Source organism: Anabrus simplex, chromosome 2 (assembly GCF_040414725.1).
Source record: "Anabrus simplex isolate iqAnaSimp1 chromosome 2, ASM4041472v1, whole genome shotgun sequence".
Taxonomy (NCBI): domain Eukaryota; kingdom Metazoa; phylum Arthropoda; class Insecta; order Orthoptera; family Tettigoniidae; genus Anabrus; species Anabrus simplex.
In genome coordinates, this window is record NC_090266.1 from 237,412,275 (window position 1) to 237,437,424 (window position 25,150).

Here is a 25,150-nt window from a genome sequence, read left to right on the forward strand (position 1 = left end):
GGAATTAAACCCGGAACCCCTGTGACCAAATGCCAGCACACTAACAATTTAGCCTTGGAGCCGGACATATGATGCTGTGACGAAACTTAATTTTATGGAAGGAAAAATCTCCTTCCTTGACTGAATTCTAATCTCTTGAACAGACCAAAATTTTACACATTATAAACTGGATGTAGTTGACCATATGTCCATATCTAATCACCTTCTGTTAGATACGTTAGATACTAATTATTATTGCTCCACCTCTAACACTTTCTAGTAACTATGATCAAACCAAATGCACGCATAATTTTATACATCACAGACCCCTATATCTATCTATCTATCTATCTATCTATCTATCTATCTATCTATCTATCTATCTATCTATCTATCTATCAATCAATCAATCAATCAATCAATCACTACTGATCTGCATTTAGGGCAGTCGCCCAAGTGGCATATTCCCTATCTGTTGTTTTCCTAGCCTTTTCTTAAATGATTGCAAAGAAATTGGAAATTTATTGAACATCTCCCGTGGTAAGTTATTCCAATCCCTAACTTCCCTTCCTGTAAACGAATATTTGTCCCAATTTGTCCTCTTGAATTCCAACTTTATCTTCATATTGTGATCTTTCCTACTTTTAAAGACACCATCCAAACTTATTCGTCTACTGATGTCCTCCCACGCCATCTCTCCACTGACAGCTCGGAACATGCCACTTAGTCGAGCAGCTCGTCTCCTCGTCTCGAACCCTTTATTTACAATTATATTTATGTGATTACCCCAATGAAGATCTTTCCTTACATTAATACCTAGGTCCCAAAGGGAACTTTCACCCCCATCAACGCAGTAATTAAAACTGAGAGGACTTTTCCTATTTGTGAAACTCACAACCTGACTTTTATCCCCGTTTATCATCATAACATTGTATACTGTCCATCTCACAACATTATCGAGGTCATTTTGCAGTTGCTCACAATCTTGTAACTTATTTATTACTCTGTACAGAATAACATAATCTGCGAAAAACCCTACCACTGATTCCACTTCTTTACACCTATCATTGATATATATAAGGAAACATAAAGGTCCAATAATACTGCCTTGAGGAATTCCCCTCTTAATGATTACAGGGACAGATAAAGCTTCACCTACTCTAATTATCTGAGTTCTATTTTCTAGAAACAGAGCCACCCATTCAGTCACACTTTTGTCAAGTCTGATTGCACACATTTTTGCCAGTAGTCTCCCATGATCTACCCTATCAAATGCCTTAGATACGTCAATCGCAATACAGTCCAATTGACCTCCTGAATCCAGGATATCTGCTATATCTTGCTGGAATCCTACAAGTTGAGCTTCAGTGGAATAACTTTTCCTAAATCCAAACTGGCCTCTATCAAACCAGTTATTAATTTTGCAAACATGTCTAATATAATCAGAAAGAATGCTTTCCCAAAAGTTACATACAATGCATGTCAAACTGACTGGCCTGTAATTTTCAGCTTTATGTTTACACTTTACAAAGGTGAAAAATGAGAGTATCCTCCTAATTCAATACAATAGCTTTATGTTTATGTTTATGTTTATGTTTATGTTTATCACCCTTTCTTTTATATACAGGGGCTACTATAGCAACTCTCCATTCATTTGGCAAAGTTCCTTCATGCAAACAATAATCAAATAAGTACTTCAGATATGGTACTATATCCCAACCCATTGTCTTTAGTATATCCCCCAAAACATAATCAATTGCAGCTGCTTTTCTAGTTTTCAAATTTGTATCTTACTGTAAATGTCATAGGTAAATTTTAATACTTCTTTAGAATAAGTGACCTCCTCTATCTGGACATTATCCTTGTAACCAACAATCTTTACATACTGCTGACTGAATACTTCTGCCTTTTGAAGATCCTCGCATACACACTCCCCTTGTTCATTAATTATTCCTGGAATGTCCTTCTTGGAACCTGTTTCTGCCTTAGAGTACCTATACATACTCTTCCATTTTTCACTAAAATTAGTGTGGCCACCAATCATGCTTGCCATCATGTTATCCTTAGCTGACTTCTTTGCTAGATTCAATTTCCTAGTTAAGTTCCTTCAAAATCTCCTTACTCCAACAGCCATTTCTAACTCTATATCTTTCCAACCTGCATCTCCTTCTTAGGCTCTTTAATTCCCTGTTATAATAAAGTGGATCTTTACCATTCCTTACCACCTTTAAGTGTACAAACCTATTTTCACATCCCTCAACAATTGCTTTAAACCCACCCCAGATTCTGTTTACATTTTCATTTACCGTTTTCCACCGATCATAGTTACTTATTAAAAACTCCCTCATGCCTGTTTTATCAGCCATATGGTACTGCCTAGCAGTCCTACTTTTAAGACCTTCCTTTCTTTCACATTTATTTTTAATTACCACAAAAACAGCTTCGTGATCACTAATACCATCTATTACTTTGGTTTCTCTATAGAGCTCATCTGACTTTACCAGCACCACATCCAAAATATTCTTCCCTCTAGTTGGTTCCATCACTTTCTGAATCAGGTGCCCTTCCCATATTAACTTATTTGCCATTTTTTGGTTATGCTTCCTGTCGTTCACATTACCTTCCCAATTGACATTTGGTAAATTGAGATCACCCGCTACGATCAAGTTCCTTTCCTTATCGTTTCCCACATAGCTGATTATCTTATCAAATAATTCTGAATCAGTATCTGCGCTACCCTTCCTGGTATGTACACCCCAAAGACATCAAGATGTCTATTATCTTTAGAAATGAGCCTTACCCCTAGAATTTCGTGCTTGTCATCTTTAACATTTTCATAGCTTACAAATTCTTCTTCCACGAGAATGAATACTCCCCGTCCTACCATTCCTATCCTATCTCTATGATACACCCTCCAGTCTTGTGAGAACATTACTGCATCCATTATATCATTTCTCAGCAATGATTCAACTCCTATTACAATATCTGGTAAGTATATATCTATTAAATTACTTAATTCTATTCCTTTTTTTTACAATACTTCTACAGTTGAGCACTAACAGTTTTATGTCACCCTACTTGATTTCCATTTCCCTGTTCCCTTAACACCACTCCGTAGTGCACCCTGTTTTCCTGAATGTACCTCTCTATAACCCTTCTGAACAAATTTCCTAACTTACATGTACCACTGCGGTTTAAGTGAAGGCCATCTCAGCGCAGATCCCTATCTCCTACCCACCCATTAGGATCTAGAAATTTCACTCCCAGTTTCCCACATACTCACTCCATAGTCTCATTTAAATCCCCAATCACCTTCCAATCAGTATCCCTCCTACACAGTATTCCACTTATAACAATCTCCGCTTCCTTAAACTCCATCCGTGCTGCATTTACCAGATCCCACACATCCCCAACTATGTTGGTACTTATACCTGCTTGTCTTACATTGTTAGTACCAACGTGAAACAGTACCACCTTCTCCTTTCCCTCCTCCTTCTCTTCTACTTTCCTTAACATCTGCCTTAAACAAATTCCTGGATAACACTCTACCCTGGTATCATTTCCTCCACACACTTTCCCGACATGTCTAACGATAGAATCCCCCATAACCAGTGCCTCAACCCTACCCACCTCATTTGATCTCTCGTCTCCTGGTCAGTCCTATCTTTCCTGACACATGCAGAAGCTACTCCCTCCTCCCTTTTCTCCAACCCATGACCCTGTTCCACCTGTCTTTTCCTATCCACTACTCCACATTTCCCTTTCCTACCTCTTCCCTTTCTCCTACTTCCAAACTTCTCGTAAACAGTTCCCTGTTCCTCATCTTCCCTCGGTTGTTCTACCTGCAGTGACTCGTACCGATTTCTCATCGACACCTGTCCTGAATTTTGATCCTGAATGGAGCCCTTAGCCTGCAATCCCCTTCCCCTTAAAACATTAGACCACCTGTCTTCCACAATTCCCCACTTTCCTCCCAATCCCTCTATTACACCTACTGTATCCTGTACATTGTTTGATGGTCTACGTTCCTTCCTGTCCTCTGAGAGAACCCTAATTATCTCCCTCAAGCTCTCCAACTCCTCCCTCATACTACTTAATGGCTGGCCACACCCACAGTTCCTACACTCGCACAGTTTATCCATTTTTACTAAATAATGAAAAGAAAAGAAAAAGTAACATAACTTATTCTGTGCAAAATAAAAATGAAAGGAAATAAATATTGTCTAGGTTAGTTTACAAAGAACACACGACAGTAAGTTATTTAATATAGGCTACTACTACGTTACAATACTACTTAATTGTACTATTTTTATTCCTACAACATGCTAACACGATGAAAATTCTCTGTACGGGGAACAGAGAATAATACACAAGAATTACACAATTCTTAACTGCAATTAAGTCTACCCTAATTACAACAACAGAATTTTAATAAGAGAATTACCACAGATGCCACAGAAACGGTACTATACTATACAAATATTTCACAGTAATAGAATAAACACACTACTTTCTAATACGATGCTATAATACACTACAATAATTTTAAACTACGTTCAGACTAAGTGCAGATACTGCAATACAGTACAATAATTTTAAACTACGTTTATACGTATTCTAATTACAACAGGTTAATACCAAGCAAAAACAGAAAAGGAAATGACCATTAAAGTTCGAAATCCGCAAAACTACTCAAAATTATAGAATAGGCACTCTAATTTCTAATAAGTTACTATACTACACTACAATAATGTTAAAACTACGTTCAGACGTATCCTAGCTTCTTACTAAGCACAAATAAAAATGAAAATTCCAATTAGGCCTAAATTTAGATATTCGCAAGAACTACAGGTAGGTACTCAAAGATTACCAACGAAGTTAAACATGTATACAAATTAATATTAGTACTACTTGTCCTACTATGCTGTAATAGAAATGAATCCTGCCGTTTGCACAGAGATACACACGAATATAACAGGCAAGTTACTATCTAATATAGTGTATCTACACTACAATTCTCAACTGAAATGCGGTTATGTGATCTTTACAGATGGTGGATTACTATTATTTTTTCTACTCCGCGGGACGAAGAATAAAAGTGTCCTTAAATGTTGAAAAATGTGAGGTTGTTTACAATAATTTCTCAAAAGTATTTCTGTCTAAAACTACGTCAGGGAATTGAATTGCAATATTTGAAATGTACGATAGGAACTTGGTTATTAGCTAACCGCTCATAAATACTGAAATGTCGAGGGTGTGAAATATAAATTATGGATACTTTAACTGCCTACTCAGAACTGCAATGATCGGAATACAAGAATCAGTCGATTTCTATTTATATTTTCTTGATAAACTACATCCTTTGTTCACAGACTGTAGCCAACAATGCCAATATTTGAATAAGAAGAGCAACAATAATCAATAACAATTTCGACTGTTAACTATTTTGCCAGTGAAATACTGTCTATTCTGTTGAAATCATTTCTTTAAACAAAATTTACAACAGTATTGCGTTATTAGAAGAAGTTATTACCTTCGTGATAGGTGGGACCGTTGAACTGCTATTTGAAATACCCTGTCAAATGCCTGCACTAATAGATATAACCGCTGCCGAAGTTACGACTCTTTTTAATATCCCGTCCTTGTAAGTACCGTATTTTATCAACAAACCTATTGATATTTTAATAATCCTATTAAAAAGAAAGAGATATTTCTTCTTTTACGCAGACCTAAATTACCGGTTGTAGTCTAGCGAACGCCTACGGAACTACTCAGTGTGAAAACTCTAAAAAAGTGCCACTAAGCGCAGATTACTACAAATAAACACTAAACACAATTATTTGTGTAGGTTGGTTCGTTCATGGATTTTACAAAGAGTGTGTTATCTTCTTTATTCTAGCGAAAATGTGGAAATGTTGAATTCATTACAAGTTCCAAAGAGTTGTACTCAAGCCTATTACCACTAATAAAATTATGGATTAATCTCCATTTCACTTATGTACAACTGCACGTGTAACACTGTCAATATTTTTTCAATTAAATCAACAGAAACCAAAAACAACTCTGAAAAGATAACACCATAAACGAGAATAAACCTGCTATTTACAACAACTGATGTTCACGAACCTTTCCTAATTTGCATAAATCGTGTCCTAAAATCAAAATAGTGCTGCATAATAATAGCTTTTATTGGTGGACTGGCACGTCAGTGACTATTCAATACCTTTCTCACTAACTGGCCAGTGGTCATGTCCCAAGTTACATTTCATGACAATGTAGCTAATTATTGGATGATCAAAATGTCTTCTATTCTCATCAAATAATGTTCACAAATGACATATCATTTAACACAATTTAGCTTATCGCACGGTTGAGTACGGCATTACTTTCCTCTTTACATAACAGCATTAGATCTCGTTCATTATTATTTATAAGTTACATAAATTCTGATGACGACAATTATACATAAATCAGTTAAAAATTGCACATCATATTATTCATATCAGGATTGCCAAATTAGCCAACTGATTATCTTCATATTATTTATCTCATGATTGCCAAATTAGCCATTTGATTATCACATCAGCCTAACACTATTGTTCTTTGCATCGACCGAACTTAACGTAGTTAGGTCCGTTTAACAAAGTCACTGAGCACTCAACCTCACAACATAGACATGTTTCTGTCATTCGTTCCTCTCTTTAGCTGGCTCCGTTGTGTAGGGGTAGCGCGCCTGCCTCTTACCCGGAGGTCCCGGGTTCGATTCCCGGCAGGTCAAGGATCTTTACCTGGATCTGAGGGCTGGTGCGGGGTCCACTCAGCCTACGTGATTAGAATTGAGGAGCTATCTGACGGTGAGATAGCGGCCCAGGTCTAAAATGCCAAGAATAACGGCCGACAGGATTCATCGTGTTAACCACACACCACCTCGAAATCTTCAGGCCTTCGGGCTGAACAGCGGTCGCTTGGTAGTCCAAGGACCTTCAAGGGCTGCAGTGCCATGGGGGGTTTCTCTATTTATTTACCCCTTAATACTGTGTGCCTATCGCACAACTATCAAACTCATCGTAGATTTGTATTCATTGAACTAATTATTCACTATCATCAGGTACACTTTCTGCCCATTCTTCGCGATTAACCTTCTTTCATTTGATACACTGATCTGACTTTCTCATCCCTCTTGACGGGAAATCCTATCTCAATTATTTATGGGATACTAAATTATCTATTGCGCCCATACTTTCTTGTGCTTTCCTGGACCACTCACCTTTTCAGCCACCATTCATAATAATAGATTCCTTCCCTAATTAGGGTAATACGTTAGTATTCTCTCCGGAATATCAAGTAATAAATTTGGTATAAACTAATAGAGTATTTCCCCGTTCTCTATAACTCATATTTTAACATACTCCACATTATTCATCAAGACTATTATTACTCAACCGTCTTTCACTATTATTATTATTATTATTATTATTATTATGATTATTATTATTATTATCCACACATCCTTTATTTCAAATAAAGCAACACTTGAAACTGATGGTATATTAAGAACTGACCAATTCATAAATTTATCATTTCCAATACTATTATTCCAACATCAAATGACATTGGGTACATTCAATAACAGATCACCACTATTTGAGAAATTTAAACAATTATACTTCGGCCGATTCGAATTTAACTACTTTAACCCCTCAAACACTATATTACGCTTATTAGTATTGTTTTGGTACATGAACTCATGTCCGTTACAAAGAAAACTGGTCACAATTAATCCTTCTTAACTGACGATTCTACACATATTTACATAATATCGGACAACTATTTGGATCTTGCACACAGTTCAAAAAAATTTAGAGGAACATGTTTTGTAACGTCTGGTATGTGAACGTTAATTTGGTAGATGGGATTCCAGTGGTCGTACAGCATAACTTGAGACCTTAGCTATTCAGGGTATGTCAAATCGAAGTTACAGTATACTCCATCTGTAGGTGTAGCCATACATTAAACTGTCAGGCGACCCCTCAAAACAAAGTGAATAGCGGCGCGTCCGTGTGTCGTGAGGTACACAGACTACTGCGCTCATTTGAGCACGTTGTACGTAAACCTGCATATCCCATGAGACATCTTAACGAGGTTCAAGTCGCAAGGGCCGTCCCTTTGATCCAGGAAGGATGGACTTTACGTCGTGTTTCTGTGGATCTCAACTTCTCTCCGTCAGTTACCCAAAGCTTGTGGAATCGCTACAATGATACAGGCCAGTTCACAAGGAGGGTTTGGACAAGATCGTGGACGCATGAGAACCCCACAGGATGACCGATATCTGACCATCTGCGTTGCGGCGTCGTTCAACAAATGCCAGTGAACTGCAATAAGACGTCAGGAGGATCACTGGAGTCACGGTGTCTGACCAGGCAGTAAGGAACAGGTTAAGAGAAGTGTCCTTACGACCCAGACGTCCTGTTCGAGTGTCCCGTTTAACGCAGCAACATCGAGCAGCACGCCTTCTGTTTGCCCGTACCCACGTCAACTGGCAACTTCGCCAATGGGGACCTGTGTTGTTCACAGACGAGTCCAGATTTACTCTGACACAGCGCGATGGATATCAACGTGTATGGAGACGCCGTGGTGAACAGTACATGCCAAATATTGTCCAGAAAGGCGACCGATTCGGACAAGGTTCTGTGATGGTATGGGCTGGCATCAGCATTGATAGCCGCACGGATCTTGTCGTCGTCCGTGGTAATCTTACCGCTGCGGGGTACATCGAACAGATACTGCTACAGCGTGTGTTGGTTGTTGCATACGGTGTTGGCCCTGAATTCGTACTAATGCACGACAATGCCAGGGCTCATGTAGCGCGCATCACCAGAGCTGTCTTGCAAGAACTGGACATTCAAGAAATGGAATGGCCAACAATGAGTCCCGACCTTAATCCCATCGAGCATGTGTGAGATAGGCTTAACAGAAGTGTTCGTGGGCGTCCTGTTCCACCACAGACTCTCAAAGGCCTCGAACAGGCTCTCGTTGAAGAATGGAACCTGATACCGCAACGTGACCTTTGTCGACTTATACGGAGCATGCCACGTAGGTGCCAAGCTGTGATAAATGGATGACATACACCATACTTAATCTCTCCAACAGTGATAAAAATCCACCCTGGAAGACTGTTATCACATGGTTTTCGCCCTTATTTGGATATTTCCGTTTGTGTTCTGAAAATGAACGCGAATCCATCGATGTTCTTTTGTATACTTCAACGGTAAAGGTTTAGTTGGTAATATACCTGTGTGTGAGGTATTGTTTCGTGGAGCATGGCGTACGTTCAAAAACATGTTCCCCTATTTTTGTTGAACTGTGTATTTACAGGTAAAATAAAATCAATATTTCAAAGTTGCACTTACGTTATTGCCGGCTGCCTTCCAATCAATCCGGGGCCCTCTACCCAATATGGTTGACTTGCTCAGGCCGTAACGAGCAGCTTATCCATACTGGTTGAGATGTGGTTGTATCAAATGGAACACATTTTTTCGCACTTGAACTCACACGTCATATATAACTCGGGTCTTCTCACTTCTTATACCGCTTCACTTCTTATATCCTATTACAAATCTTTAGACTAATCGTCTATCTCTATAGGATTGGCTACTACAATTTAATCTAGTAGACTGTTTCTACCGCTGAACCGCTGTCCGGCAATTAGAGAGAGTATTTCCCCCTACAGGTCTCTGTCATTCCTCTCAAATGTTGGTAAACACAATCCCTGCAAGGTCAATGCCCAAATGTTCATTTTACTTGACTTGAAGAGCTATTGGAATATGGTCTTGACCTTCGGCTACTTGCGTGTTTCGTCATTCAACCCTATCTTGTTGCAGGTGACCATGTCCTTTCTTGCCGTACTAATTGCTTTCCAGCATACTACAGGAATGCACAATTTTTTCAAGCTGGTGTGTCTAATTTTACGTATTTCTATAAATTGCCCTTTATTACTTCAGATTCATATTCCGTATGCTATCATTGTCTCTAGAATAAGTAGTACGATGCCGTCCGGCTCCATGGCAAAATGGTTAACGTGCTGACCTTTGGTCACAGGGGTACCGGGTTCGATTCCCATCAGGGTCGGGAATTTTAACCATAATTGGTTAATTTCGCTGGCACTGGGGCTGGGTGTCTGTGTCGTCTTCATCATCATTTCATCCTCATCTCGACATGCAGGTCGCCTACGGGAGTCAATTCAAAAGACCTGCACCTGGCGAGCCGAACTTGTCCTCGGACACTCCCGGCACTAAAAGCCATACGTCATTTCATTTTCAGTATGATGCCATCCTAAATCATTTATGTATGACACTAAAAATATTTATAAAGGTTTATAAGTTCCACTCACTTCACGGCTGATGTCTCGGTATGGTACTCGGCACTTTTCATGACGCGATAAATCGTCTAACCTCCATCTTCATTCTCCTTGCGGTGATACAAAGAAATTGTCCACGACTACACTACGGTTCGACTGACTGACACTGGTGATATTGATGAACTGAGATGCACAGTGTTCCTTGCCGTATCTTTTGTAGTCACCCTAGATTCTCCCTAGTTTCCCGCCGGGACTATTTGTTGCGCTCGGTGAGCGAGATCTGTGAGATCTCTACACTCTAAGTCACTGGTCTAATCACATAACTTCCATGACTCCTTAATGCGTAAATTTAATGCATATTCACTGAACAAGTCCACCTTGATTTCTGATCGTACACTTTCAAATATTTCCCTGGCTTGGATGTGGTTAAGTTTCCTGGCGGAGATATACTTCCGGGGTGTACTTTGTCGACGACCGTTGGTAGAGTTTACATCAACATGTGATGTGACGCACTTGTTCCTAATTAATTACTTTGACTATAACTTGTCACAAATGTTATCTCAAAAATATGTTAATTTAATTGAAGTGATGAGCACTGCATTCGCCTCTAACCTTTATCGGTCTCACGAGATAAACAAGATGTATTTTCCGTCCTACATTTAGGCTCTAAAATTCCACAATTATTATTGGCTGGCTCGATTTTCGACGTTAAAATTTTTGGGTGAAACAATTATTTTGAGGGGTATCAGGTACTCTTCATCCTTCCTTTCAGATTTCCTTTCCTTTTTGACAGCTCGACGATCTCTTTGTTCTGCTATTTCCGGTTTTCCGTGGGAAATACCGGTGAAAGCTGGTTCTAGGGGATATATTCAAATTCATCGGATGGAGTTTACAACCTAATTGTCAACAGAGAATGTGACGGTAAGAATTTTGTCCCGTTCAAGGTTACCCCACGAAGGTCTTTGGCAAGCTTCAACTGAAATGTTCGTTCTGAACACATAGCTTGGTTGAATTTTATATGTAAAATTGATTAAATTTATCCCATTCTCATTGGGGCATTACGGTTATGGTTGCAATGTGGAGGGTTATATTCACTATTGCATGTTTCTGATACAAATATATGAATGTTACTAATTCTAATATGCGATTTATTGTAAAATAATACAAAATAACAATAATGCATTTTAATTACCAACCCTTCTACGGTTGATTTCACCTTTTTTCAGCACAGTCGTTACACACGTATCTGCTTCATCTCTGCATGTTTCGTGAAGCTATTTCTTACAGTGAATGTGCTGAATCTGGTCCACTTGTGATCCGTTTCTTTCTTAACAGTTTCTTTTACACACAACACACTCATTTTAGGTTTTCCTGGTTTATCAACACAGATGCAGTTTTCTTCCTTTTTCTAGTGGTTCCAAAATTGCTATCTGTGCAATCTTTTCAAACGAGGACTCTGGTTTAGCTGCAACACTTGTACTAGATGCAATTCCCGAGCAGGCTGTTGAGAGTCATTATTCTGCAAGAGATCATCCCCTAATAATTTGAAATAATTTCCAGTGTATTCTCTTTTGGGTCCCATTGCCGTATCGATGGAAAACGTCTCATGAATGACTGCAACCAATACCAGCCTGCCGTGCAAGCATCCTTGCTGAAGGGATGAGGAATAGTATTCGCTTTGGCAAATTGAAATGCTAGTCTTCGCAAACCTTCTCCAGTAGCAGGAAATCCGGAAGCCTGTAGTCTCTTAATGTACAGTACAAATTGTTTCTCATTTTCTGCTCCTAGGCAACCTACGAAAAAAAACCACAATATTTATTACTAAAAATTAATATTGTTTTATCGTAATTATCATTGATTATAATTATCATTATTTTCTGACTTTTTATTTTATTTATATTTATTTATGGTTTGCAACTCAAATAAATGTCTTACTTTGAGGTACCATTACTCGACTTTTTCTCATTGTTTTTCCCTATCCGCCTTTTCAAGGTCCGATATGGAATGTCATAGTCCTGAGAAGCTCGGAAACAGTTCATGCCACCAGGTTCAACATGTTCCGTTGCTCAATCGAGACTTTCTTCTGACCTCTATTTGTGTTCTTACATAATTTCTAGGCATTGCCTGCAAATAAACATATATATGGAAAAGTTATTATGAGTGTCCATCTTACCCCGAAGAAAATATGGCGTCTTCCCCAGGGATCGGGGTGAGATGCCAGTTGAAATATGTGATCCAATAATGCAGCAAACAGGTAATAACTTGACACACACACACTTCAAGATATACAGTACATGATAAACACTTAGTTACAACTGGTATATGGGTATAGAAATCACTATTATTGTTTCTAAATACATCTGCAATTATTTTACAGCGTACATTTTAATACTTACCACAGATTTTAGGTTAACAAAGGCGAAAAATGTCCGTCACAACTGCACTGAATGCTTGCCGCTCGAGACACTGACTCAAGGAAGTAGTGGACGGATCCGTGCTGTGCTCTCTTGACACAGTGAAGAAACAGGAGCAAATAGGCGTCATACCCCGATTACCATCTTACCCCGATACACTATATGCTTAAATTGTAATTCTAGACCAGGTCATACTACTACTACTACTACTACTACTACTACTACTACTACTACTGAGTCTCTGCCTTAAGAGTGCACACTGCTCATTCAAAACAGCGCGTCGGAGTAAGGATCGAATAGCTGGAATACTATGATGAACCAGTGAGTTACGTACCAGCAGTACGGTATCAGAAAATGTATGAACCAGAGGAATTACATGCTAAAGAAGAAAGTTTCCCAACTCCCCAGCTATTTCCCGCCAATATTCAGTCAGGCTGTTATACTCGATACGCAGCAGTAATCCCATCTATCGGAGTTGAGCGGCAGCATAAGACACAAAGAACATCACCACAAACAATGATCAATGTAATGTTATTTTTGATCGATGTTAAGCGCTTTCAATATTGTAGGCCTTTATATTTAGTTTCCTTCCGACTCTAAAATACCACTCTTATCATAGTCGGTACGGTAAAATTGAATAAAACATAAATGGTCGGAAATTGTATTCTCTATAACTTTTGTTATGTAGTACTTTTCGATAGGACCAATAACATAGGTATTTAAAATTAGGCGCCTTCCCCTAAACTACAATTTCATACAGGGCGAATAAAATTATTTATATCTTAGACTGTAGTTTCTTATTCCCCGACTCTATATACTGACTTTCATTAAATTCTGTTAACGCATTTTCTCGTGGCTCGGCGTTGATATGGACTTGGCAACAAAAATACAAATTCATGAATATCTGTGTTATCAAAACCGGTACAGTAACAATGTATGAAGTAAGTGATCGGAAATTTAATTCTGTATAACTTGCTATGTAATATTTATCCATAGGACTGCTAATAATATAAATATTTGACAATTCAATTTCAGGCCTTACCCTAAACTACCATTTCACTCAGCGTGATTAAAATAATTTATAGCCTAGATTGTAGCGGTTCATCACCCGACTTTACATTCCGATTTTCATTAAATTCTCTTCAGCCGTTTTCTCGTGATGCGTGTACATACATACATACAGACAGACAGAAATTACGGAAAAGTAAAAAATGCATTTTCTTGTTACTGTGGACATGACCGATACAGAAATACCATTCTTTTCAAATTCTGAGCAATGTACAGACAAAACTCTTATTTTATATATATAGATTTTAGCAAATGTATTTTCCACAGGTTTTATAGATTCATTCTTTTCTGTTCAATAAACAATGGGTATTATGAATTACAGATTTATTTCATACGTATGACTCTCTTACATTACAAAATGATACATAAGTCTCTTGCGAAATGCATTTGTAATTTAAAGCTCATCTGAGTGATGTGGTATTTTAAAAGCAGTTATTTGTGGCTCTGCAATTGGTAGTGAATCCCAGAAACGTCGATTACCTAGATCAACACTTGAATCCATTTTCACATCAGAACTGCTAGCGATGTGAAGGAAGTCAATATCCTCACTGTCAGACTCGACTGATTTCCAGGTGATAGCTCGGTCACTTGGTGTTGGATTCCTAAAAATAAGTAGAACATCTTGTCATTAATAAATACAACAATTCATATTTTCTCAAGTCTATCAAATACACTGGAGAAAATGGAAATTGCAAAACCGCCAAGAATGCGTTATTTGTGTTCATATTAGAGACTAGCAGTTACCCGAGGTGGATTTCGTAATTTGATAAAAGTAATCGTTCCTCGGTACTGTACTAAGACATTATCTGAAAATCCCTAAAGTATAAAAATTCACCGAAAAATTGAGTTTCATTTTCCGTACCCCAGAATCTCTTTGTAAACCACATTTGTGGCATTGCCTTTTGGGACTAGGACGACCGCGCGACAAAGAACTGTACATGTGAGAAACAGTCTTCTCTCAAGTCAAAAAAAGAAACATGTTTATTCATTTTTTAAAGATTCCAAACACCTATCTCCACACCTGAAACATCTTCAGTTTTTGAGCTATAAGTATCCCTATAAAAATAAATCACCCCTTTATCAGGCCTTTCCCCAGCCCCAGCCCCACTTAAGTGGATTTTCCGAAAACAGAAAACACGTTTCTCTTTGATTCTAAAGGAGATTCCAAATACCAATTTTCACTTCTATAACATCTTCCGTTTTTAAGATGTAAGTATCCTCATAAAAATAATCCAACTCTTTTTTCACCCCCGTTAAGTGCCATTTCCGAAAACAAAAAGAACATGTTCACCTGTATTTTTAAAGGACTTTCCAAATACAAAGTTTCTTGTCTGTAACATGTTACTTTTATTTTTACATATACTGTAGATAAACCAGTACTCATTTTACAATTCACGTGATTCTTCAATTCTTTTCTGTCCCTTGCGTGGATGTTCCGAAAACAAAAATATACGTGCCTCTTTACTTTTAAAGGAGATTCCAAATACCAGTTTTCACGTCTGTAACGTCTTCATTTTTTGAGATTTAAGTGTCCTCATAAAAAATGATTCAACACATTTTGCTCTCCCCCCCCCCCCCAACCCTCCATCCTCGCCCGTTAGGTTGATTTCCCCCTCCCCAAAAATGCGCATTTCTTTACTTTTAAAGCAGATTCCAGACACCAAATTTCACTTCCGTAACATCTTTAGTTTTTGTGATATAAAGATCCTTATAAAAATAATTCCACTCATTTTTTAATTCTTTCCCGCCCAGTCCCCTCAAATGGATTTTCCGAAAACAAAAGATATGTATTTCTCTATTTTAAAAGGAGATTCCAAATACGAATGTTCACGTCTGCAACATCTTTTGTTTTTGTGATATAAGGATACTCATACAAAAAATTCAACTAATTTTTCAATTCTTTCAATCCCTTAAATGAATTTTCTGAAGAAAGTACATATTTCTTTATTTTTAAAGGAGATTCCAAATACCAATTTTCACGTCTGTAAGATATTCAGTTTGGTTTGAGATAGGGTTTGTAAACCTTACCTGTTTCGGGTCAATCGTATGATTCACACGGCTCTCCCCACTTGTTTGGTCACGAAACACCCTCCTGGGCACAAAAAGTAGTACAGCTTAGATAACGTGTACTATGTGAGGTGCAATGACGTGAAGTTTTCGCTTGTGCGGGTAGGAGCAGGATATCAACTACTGTCGCCGTCTGAGAGGGCCCGGCTAATTTGTCTGCATGAGAGTAGATTGGTTATCTGTGCAGGCTATGGCTGCATGTAGCCGGCCCCGTGGTGTCGGGGTAGCGTGCCTGCCTCTTACCCGGAGACCCGTGGTTCGATTCCCGGCCAGGTCAGGGATTTTTACCTGGACCTGAGGGCTGGTTCGAGGTCGACTCAGCCTACGTGATTAGAATTGAGGAGCTATCTGACGGTGAGATAGCGGCCCCGGTCAAGAAAGCCAAGAATAACGGCCGAGAGGATTCGTCGTGCTGACCACCACACCGAATGTTTGTTGTCTTCATCGTAAGCGTTGAAGACCCAAAAGTTGATTTACTTCTCGACGCTAGTCACCATCTCTAATTTCATTGCTGTTGATATCTTCGAAATCTGTAGAAGACGACTGCAAGTAATTCATGTTGTGTCTCACTAGCTCTAAGAGAGTGGCAAACGTATTATCTTCCATTCTTAAATAGTTCTGGAAGTCTGCTGGTTCCGTAGATTTTAGTTCTCGCAACAAATTCATATGGGTGTATTTTCTGCTATTTAATAGCCACTGCGTAGTCCATATGCTTCTTCCATTTCTACTCTTTTCCATCACTATTTGTAGGCCTATTGCAATTGCCAGTTTCTGTTGCTTAGACAACACTTCCATTTTTACAGTTATTACCCACTTCTCAGCTCGCCTGTAACTGAAGTTCTTCTCGGTGTGTGGCCAATACAGAGCATGTTGACGAGCACGTCGCAGAACATGTTGGCCAACAAGTTCACTAGTGAGTGGCCTGCTTAAGACACGACTAGTTTAAAGTGGTCCACCAGATTGCTATTGAACATACAGTATGTGAGGCATGATGAATAGGTGCTAGCGGAATTCCCCACAGCGATCTTGAACTATGGACGTATTAATCTCGCGGTGCAACAAGCATGGGATGCAGTTCCGTAGGACGTGATCTAGGGCATTATTGGCAACATATCCTGCAGATTTGAACGATGTATAGCAGCTCAAAGTGGGCATATGCATTACTGACCTGTGTCCACATGTTGGGCACAGGGGCACCTAAACGTGTTTTCATCGCACCTCTGCCTCACACGGGCCTACTATGTTGACCTACATTTGGGATGTTTGTAGACACACCCCTTCTGAATATTGTTGAAATTTTATAACATATGTTAATGAAGTACTCCTCATGTGGTTCTTCTCTCTTCACTGGTCCACCTAGGAGTGCAATATTGCCCAATACACTGTCACTGGCTTTGGGCCACCTGGCTTGTTTACCTTAATTTTCCGTTTCGTCACGTTCCGCAATTCGACACACCAGGCACTCAGCCTTCTGCTAACGCTTATCTGACAACACCCACCATTTCCAAAACATCAGCACAGATCTTAAAATATCACACTTCTAAAATAATTAAACAATTATTAAATATTAAGGATTGAAACGAAATTCACATCACGAGGAAAGGCAACCAGAACAACCTCAGCGATCACAAACGCCTGAAAGATTCCCCACTCTTCACTCTACTTCATTAAATCACGTACCGTATCACTTAAGCATAACATTTCGAACTCCATTAAAATTATATAATTTATTAATTCGCTAATACTAATTAAACAGCCCCTAAAATATTTCCAAACATTTTAAAATTCGATAATAATAATAAAAAACTACAATTACGGTTATACTATAGTCGATGACATCCCAGAGCATGACGTAGCAAAAACCTCAACGATCACTCACATTATAATCAATTCAATCACATATCAAGGAAGTACAGCAATTTAAACTCTATTAAATTATAAAATTATTTTCCTTGGGTTGCTCTGTACAGTATGCTGATTGTCTACGACTGTTAGGTTCTTTAGTCCGCCGAAAGTAATTTATGATGAAGTAAAATTTAGAAAATACCTAAAAAAACACTTAAGATATTTTGCCTCAAAAGGAAACAACAATTAAAATAGAATTAAAGTTTCATTCTTAAAATAAAATAATTAGATTCCATCAAATTACACTTTTTCATTGGTTGATATTGTTACGTGCCAGCCCCGTGGTAGCCACTTTCGGTGCTTCCAGGAAGGGACTAGTGACTCACACGACCTGGGAATCTCCCAGCCGGCTTGTAGGTGGGTCCGGCCTTTCCGTGTACTGTTCTTGTCGGCCGGCTTACCTGTGAGTTTCTTGGAGATTCAGCAGGAATGTTCTGCCTCTAGTCACCTCGCGATAATTCTGGTTCAAATCACCCGAGCTATAAAAAGGGAGGCTAGCCACGGACAGTCTGTCCGAGTGGGGCTCCGTGCTGCGTGGAGGAGTCGGTGTGAGACTCAATGTGTTGGGGTTCGGTGGGTGGGCTGAGGGTGACAGAGGTGTTGGCTGTCGCTAGTTTCCCCTCGAGGTCTAAACGTGGAGCTGTTGTTGTGGTGTCGGAGAGGCCAGTGAGTAGATGGGCTGGAGACGACGGAACGGACGACGTGTACTACCTGAGAGTACTGCGTGCTTGTGTATTTCTGTGGACTGAGGATCGCCGTGAGTCAGCGAGGAAACCCGCTGTCGTGGGTACGACGATAAATGGAGCTGTGTTAATGTTAGCTGTTGTGAGTATCGTCCTGCTGTTGAATACCGTTGAGCTGTTTAGTTGTTCGCTGCACGTGACTGTGTGAATTACTCTACTCTCTGTGGAGTCGAACCAACGAACAGTCGCCGTATGTCGAGTGGCCCGTAGCCCTGTGTTCAGATCCAGCGGTCTACACACAGCTGTTGTATGAGGTGGCTGGACTTGGAGAAAGTGAAAGTAAGGCTTAAATGTCCCCGGGTAGAGCGACGGGCTGGACCGCCTGCTGCGCCATAAGGAAGAGCAATTTGTAAATAGACAGTAATTAGTGTGGCATTTCATAGCTGATTAGAATTGTATTTGTTTGTATATGTGTGTGTGCATTTACTAGGTCAACCTGAAATAAATTAGAGTAATCAAACAGATGGAGTTTTATTCGTCACAAAATGATACATCATGTTAATCAGCGTGAATCAACGGACCAGATACTGCAGGTTTCGACCTCCATCGGGAAAATTTCAGAACGTCGGTGTATAGTGAGTGCACACTCATATAAATCATTTTTCATCTTCTGTTAATTACTGCATGCCAGTTGAGACCGGAGGCCATACGAAAACGGAGGCACAGTTACATGCGCTGTTCATTATGATGATGAAGAAGAAGATGCAGGACAAGATGGAAGACAATCAAAAGAAGATGGAGGAGAAAATGGAAGACTATCGAAAAGAGATGAAAGACGAGCAAAAGAAGACAGAAGAAGTCTAGAAAATTACGACGAAGAAGTTGGAAGGAGGCTATAAGAATATGAAAAGAATCCAGGACTGGATAGCTGAAAGTCAGATGATAAAGGAAATAAACGACGGTCAGAAGTTGGAAGACGACGACCAAGAGAAGACATAAGATGGTCAGAAGAAGATGAAGGACGTCCAGGAGAAGTCGGAAGACCACCAGGCGAAGACGGAAAATGGTCAGAAGAAGATGAAAGACGACCAGAAAAGGACAAAAGACGCCCAGGAGGCGGAACATGGCCGACAAATGCTGGAAGATGGCCGAAAGAAGACTGAAGATGACCATAATGACATGGAGGACGGCCAGAAGACGTCGAAAGACCACCAGCACATGACGGAAGACGGCCAGCAGAAGATCGAGGACGACCGGAAGAAGACAGAGGACGGCCAGAAGAGCATGGGCAGAAACAGGTTCCAAGAAGGATATTCCAGAAATCATTAATGAACAAGGGGAGTGTGTATGCGAGGATCTTCAAAAGGCAGAAGTGTTCAGTCAGCAGTATGTAAAGATTGTTGGTTACAAGGATAATGTTCAGATACAGGAGGAGGCTAATACTAAAGAAGTATTAAAATTGACCTATGGCAACAATGACATTTACAGTAACATACAAAATTGAAAACTAAAAAACGGTGGGAATTGATAAGGTTTCGAGGGATATACTAAAGACAATGGATTGGGATATAATACCATATCTGAAGTTCTTATTTGATTATTGTTTGCATGAAGGAGCTATACCAAATGAATGGAGAGTTGCTATGGTGGCCCCGTGTATAAAGGAAAGGGTGATAGATATAAACCTAAAAATTACAGGCCAGTCAGTTTGACATGCGTTGCGTGTAAGTTTTGGGAAAGCATTCTTTCTGATTTAGTAGGCATGTTAGCGAAATTAATAACTGGTTTGATAGAAGGCAGTTTGTGTTTAGGAAAGGTTATTCCACTGAAGCTCAACTTGTACGATTCCAGAAAGATATAGCAGATATCTTCGATTCAGGAGGTCAAACAGACTGTATCGCGATTGACATATTTAAGGCATTTGATAGGGTAGATCATGGGAGACTACTGGCAAAAATGAGTGCAACTGGACTTGACAAAAGGGTGACTGAACGGGTGGCTATATTTCTAGAAAATAGAACTCAGAAAATTAGAGTAGGCAAAGGTCTTCATCTGTCCCTGTAATAATTAAGAGAGGAAATCCTCAAGGCAGTGTTATTGGACCTTTATGTTTTCTTATATATATCAATGATATGTGTAAAGAAGAGGAATCAGAGATAAGGCTGTTTGCAGATGATGTTATTCTGTACAGAGTAATAAATAAGTTACCGTACACGATTGTGAGCGGCTGCAGGGTGACCTCGATAATGTTGTGAGATGGACAGTAGGCATTGGTATGGTAATAAACGGACTTAAAAGTTAGGTTGTGAGTTTCACAAATAGGAAAAGTCCTTTCAGTTTTAATTACTGCGTTGATGGGCTGAAAGTTCCTTTTGGGGGTCATTGTAAGTACCTTAGTGTTACATACATACATACATTATCATTATAGACTGTTATGCCTTTCAGCGTTCAGTCTGCAAGCCTCTGAGAATTTACTAAACGTCGCCACAATCCTCGATTTGCAACTAGTGTTGTGGCCCCATTTAGTTCTATACCTCTTATCTTTAAATCGTTAGAAACCGAGTCTAACCATCGTCGTCTTGGTCTTCCTCTACTTCTCTTACCCTCCATGACAGAGTCCATTATTCTCCAAGGTAACCTATCCTCCTCCATTCGCCTCACATGACCCCACCACCGAAGCCGGTTTATGCGTACAGATTCATCCATCGAGTTCATTCCTAAATTAGACTTTATCCCCTCATTCCGAGTACCCTCCTGCCATTGTTCACACCTGTTTGTACCAGCAATCATTCTTGCTACTTTCATGTCTGTTACTTCTAACTTATGAATAAGATATCCTGAGTCCACCCAGCTTTCGCTCCCGTAAAGCAAAGTTGGTCTGAAAACAGACCGATGTAAAGATAGTTTCGTCTGGGAGCTGACTTCTTTCTTACAGAATACTGCTGATCGCAACTGCCAGCTCACTGCATTAGCTTTACTACACCTTGATTCAATCTCATTTACTATATTACCATCCTGGGATAACACACAACCTAAATACTTGAAATTATCGACCTGTTCTAGCTTTGTATCACCAATCTGACATTCAATTCTGTTGAATTTCTTACCTACTGACATCATTTTAGTCTTCGAGAGGCTAATTTTCATACAATACTCATTGCACCTAATTTCAAGATCCAAGATATTAGACTGCAGGTTTTCGGCACAGTCTGCCATTAAGACCAAGTCGTCAGCATAGGCCAAACTGCTTACTACATTTCCACCTAACTGAATCCCTCCCTGCCATTTTATACCTTTCAGCAGATGATCCATGTAAACTACGAACAGCAAAGGTGAAAGATTACAGCCTTGTCTAACTCCAGTAAGTACCCTGAACCAAGAACTCATTCTACCATCAATTCTCACTGAAGCCAATTGTCAACATAAATGCCTTCGATTGATTTTAATAATCTACCTTTAATTCCCCAGTCCCCCAGTATGGCGAACATCTTTTCCCTCGGTACCCTCTCATATGCTTTCTCGAGATCTACGAAACATAAACACAACTGCCTATTCCTCTCGTAGCATTTTTCAATTACCTGGCGCATACTGAAAATCTGATCCTTACAGCCTCTCTGTGGTCTGAAACCACACTGGTTTTCATCCAACTTCCTCTCAACGACTGATCGCACCCTCCCTTCCAAGATGCCAGTGAATACTTTGCCTGGTATACTAATCAATGAGATACCTCGATAGTTGTTGCAATCCTTCCTGTTCCCTTGCTTATAGATAGGTGCAATTACTGCTTTTGTCAAATCTGAAGGTACCTTACCAACACTCCACGCTAATTTTACTACTCTATGAAGCCATTTCATTCCTGCCTTCCCACTATACTTCACCATTTCAGCTCTAATTTCATCTATTCCTGCTGCCGTATGACAATGGAGTTTATTTACTATCCTTTCCACTTCCTCAAGCATAATTTCACCAACATCATTTTCCTCCTCCCCATGAGCTTGGCTGTTTGCAACACCACCATGATGATTTCCTTTTACATTGAGAAGATGTTCAAAATATTCCCTCCACCTCCCCAGTGATTCCCTGGGATCTATAATGAGTTCACCTGAATTACTTAAAACACTGTTCATTTCCTTTTTCCCTCCCTTCCTAAGATTCTTTATTACTGTCCAGAAAGGTTTCCCTGCTGCTTGACCTAGCCTTTCCAGGTCATTACCAAAATCTTCCCATGACTTCTTTTTGGATTCAACCACTATTTGTTTCGCTCTGTTTCTTTCATCTATGTACAATTTCCTGTCTGCCTCGGCCCTTGTTTAGAGGCATTTCTGATAAGCCTTCTTTTTACGTTTACAGGCTGCTCTCACTTCATCATTCCACCGAGATGTTCGCCTTTTCCCATCTTTACACACAGTTGTTCCTAGGCATTCCCTTGCTGTTTCTACTACAGCATCCCTGTATGCCACCCATTCACTTTCTATATCCTGAACCTGCTTACTGTCTACTGTTCGAAACTTCTCACTAATCATATCCATGTACTTCTGTCTAATTTCCTCGTCCTCGAGATTTTCTACCCTTATTCGTTTGCAGACAGATTTCACTTTCTCTACCCTAGGCCTAGAGATACTTAGTTCACTACAGATCAGATAGTGGTCTGTATCATCGAAAAATTCGCGAAAAACTCGTACATTTCTGACAGATTTCCTGAATTCAAAGTCTGTTAGGATATAGTCTATTATGGATCTGGTACCCCTAGTCTCCCATGTGTAGCGGTGAATAGCCTTATGCTTGAAGAATGTATTCGTAACAGCTAAACCCATACTAGCACAGAAGTCCAGCAAACGCTTCCCATTCCCATTAGCTTCCATATCTTCTCCACATTTACCAATCACCTTTTCGTATCCTTCAGTTCTATTCCCAACTCTCGCATTGAAATCGCCCATTAGCACTATTCTATCCTTGCTGTTGACCCTGACCTCGATGTCACTCAATGCTTCATGAAACTTGTCAACTTCATCCTCATCTGCACCCTCACATGGTGAATACACGGACACAATTCTTGTCCTAATTCCTCCCACTGACAAATCTACCCACATCATTCGCTCATTTACGTGCCTAACAGAAACTATGTTGCGTGCAATGGTATTCCTGATAAAGAGCCCTACCCAAGACTCAGCCCTTCCCTTTCTAACACCCGTCAAGTATACCTTATAATCTCCTATCTCTTCCTCATTATCTCCCCTTACCCTAGTATCACTTACTCCTAACACATCCAGATGCATCCTCTTTGCTGACTCAGCCAGTTCTACCTTCCTTCGTCCATAAGCCCCATTAATATTGATAGCTCCCCATCGAATTCCATTTCGTTCGCCAAGTTGTATCCAAGGAGTCCCTCGCCTGTCAAATGGGAGTGGGACTCCATTACTCCCATAGGTCCGAGGCTTGCTTAAAGTGTTCTGAGCTCGGTGAATTCATGAAGCAGGATGCTGCCCTACTTGCACATAGTCCAAGTGAGGATCTCTCCTGTAACGGGTTATGGACCACCGGTGGATTGTATAGTCCTAGCCGCCTGAGCACAATGAGGGCCACGACTCGGAATATGTCCGAGATGCCCACTCCCATTCCATAGCAACTGGTATCCCGACTCTCAGGACCACTTACTAGGCCACTCAGCCGTTGCCCATGGTTCACGAAATAGGACGTGACTACAAATAACCCACAAAATATAAGAAAAGATCTTCATTGGGTAATCACATAAATATGATTGTTAATAAAGGGTACAGATCTGTGCACATGGTTATGAGGGTATTTGGGGTTGTAGTAAGGGTGTAAAGACCCCAACTAGAGTATGGTTCCAGTGTATGGGACCCTCACCAGGACTACTTGATTCATGAACTGAAAAATATCCAAAGAAAAACAGTTCGATTTGTTCTGTGTGATTTCCGACCAAAGAGTAGCGTTAGAAAAAAGTTGCAAAGTTTGGGCTGGGAAGACTTGGGAGAAAGGAAACGAGCTGCTCGGCTAAGTGGTATGTTCCGAGCTGTCAGTGGAGAGATGGTGTGGAAAGGCATCAGTAGACGAGTAAGTTTGAGAGGTGTCTTTAAATGTACGAAAGATCACAATATGAAGATAAATTTGGAATTCAAGAGGACAAATTGGGGCAAATATTCGTTTATAGGAAGGGAAGTTAGGGATTGGAATAACTTACCAAGGGAGATGTTCAATACATTTCCAATTTCTTTGCAATTATTTAAGATAAGGCTAGGAAAACAACAGATAGGGAATCTGCCACCTTGGCGACTGCCCTAAATGCAAATCAGTATTGACTGACCGGGCAAGTTGCCCGTGCGGTTAGGAGCGCGCAGCTGTGAGCTTGCATCCGGGAGATAGTGGGTTCGAATCCGATTGTCGGCAGCCCTGAAAATGTTTTTCCGTGGTTTCCCATTTGCATACCAGGCAAATGCTTGAGCTGTACCTTAATTAAGGCCACGGCCGCTTCCTTCCAACTCCTAGCCTTTTCCTATACCCTCGTCGCCATGTGACCTATCTGTGGCTGTGCGACGTAAAGCCACTAGCAAAAAGTAGTAATTGATTGATTGATTGATTGATTGATTGATTGATTGATTGATTGATTGATTGATTGATTGATTGATTGATTGATTGATTGATTGATTGATTGATTG

At 39.9% G+C, this 25,150-nt stretch overlaps 1 protein-coding gene across 1 annotated transcript in view; it reads right to left on the minus strand.

Moving 5' to 3' along the window:
* Positions 1–14,125: 14,125 nt before the first annotated feature.
* The window catches only part of LOC136864020 (venom carboxylesterase-6), a 137,602-nt gene continuing 126,577 nt past the window's right edge, over positions 14,126–25,150 (minus strand). The window contains exon 10 of the mRNA XM_067140521.2: positions 14,126–14,420. Coding sequence (XP_066996622.2) covers positions 14,213–14,420 — 208 coding nt within the window. The 3' untranslated portion in view covers positions 14,126–14,212. The remainder of the gene's footprint in view (positions 14,421–25,150) is intronic.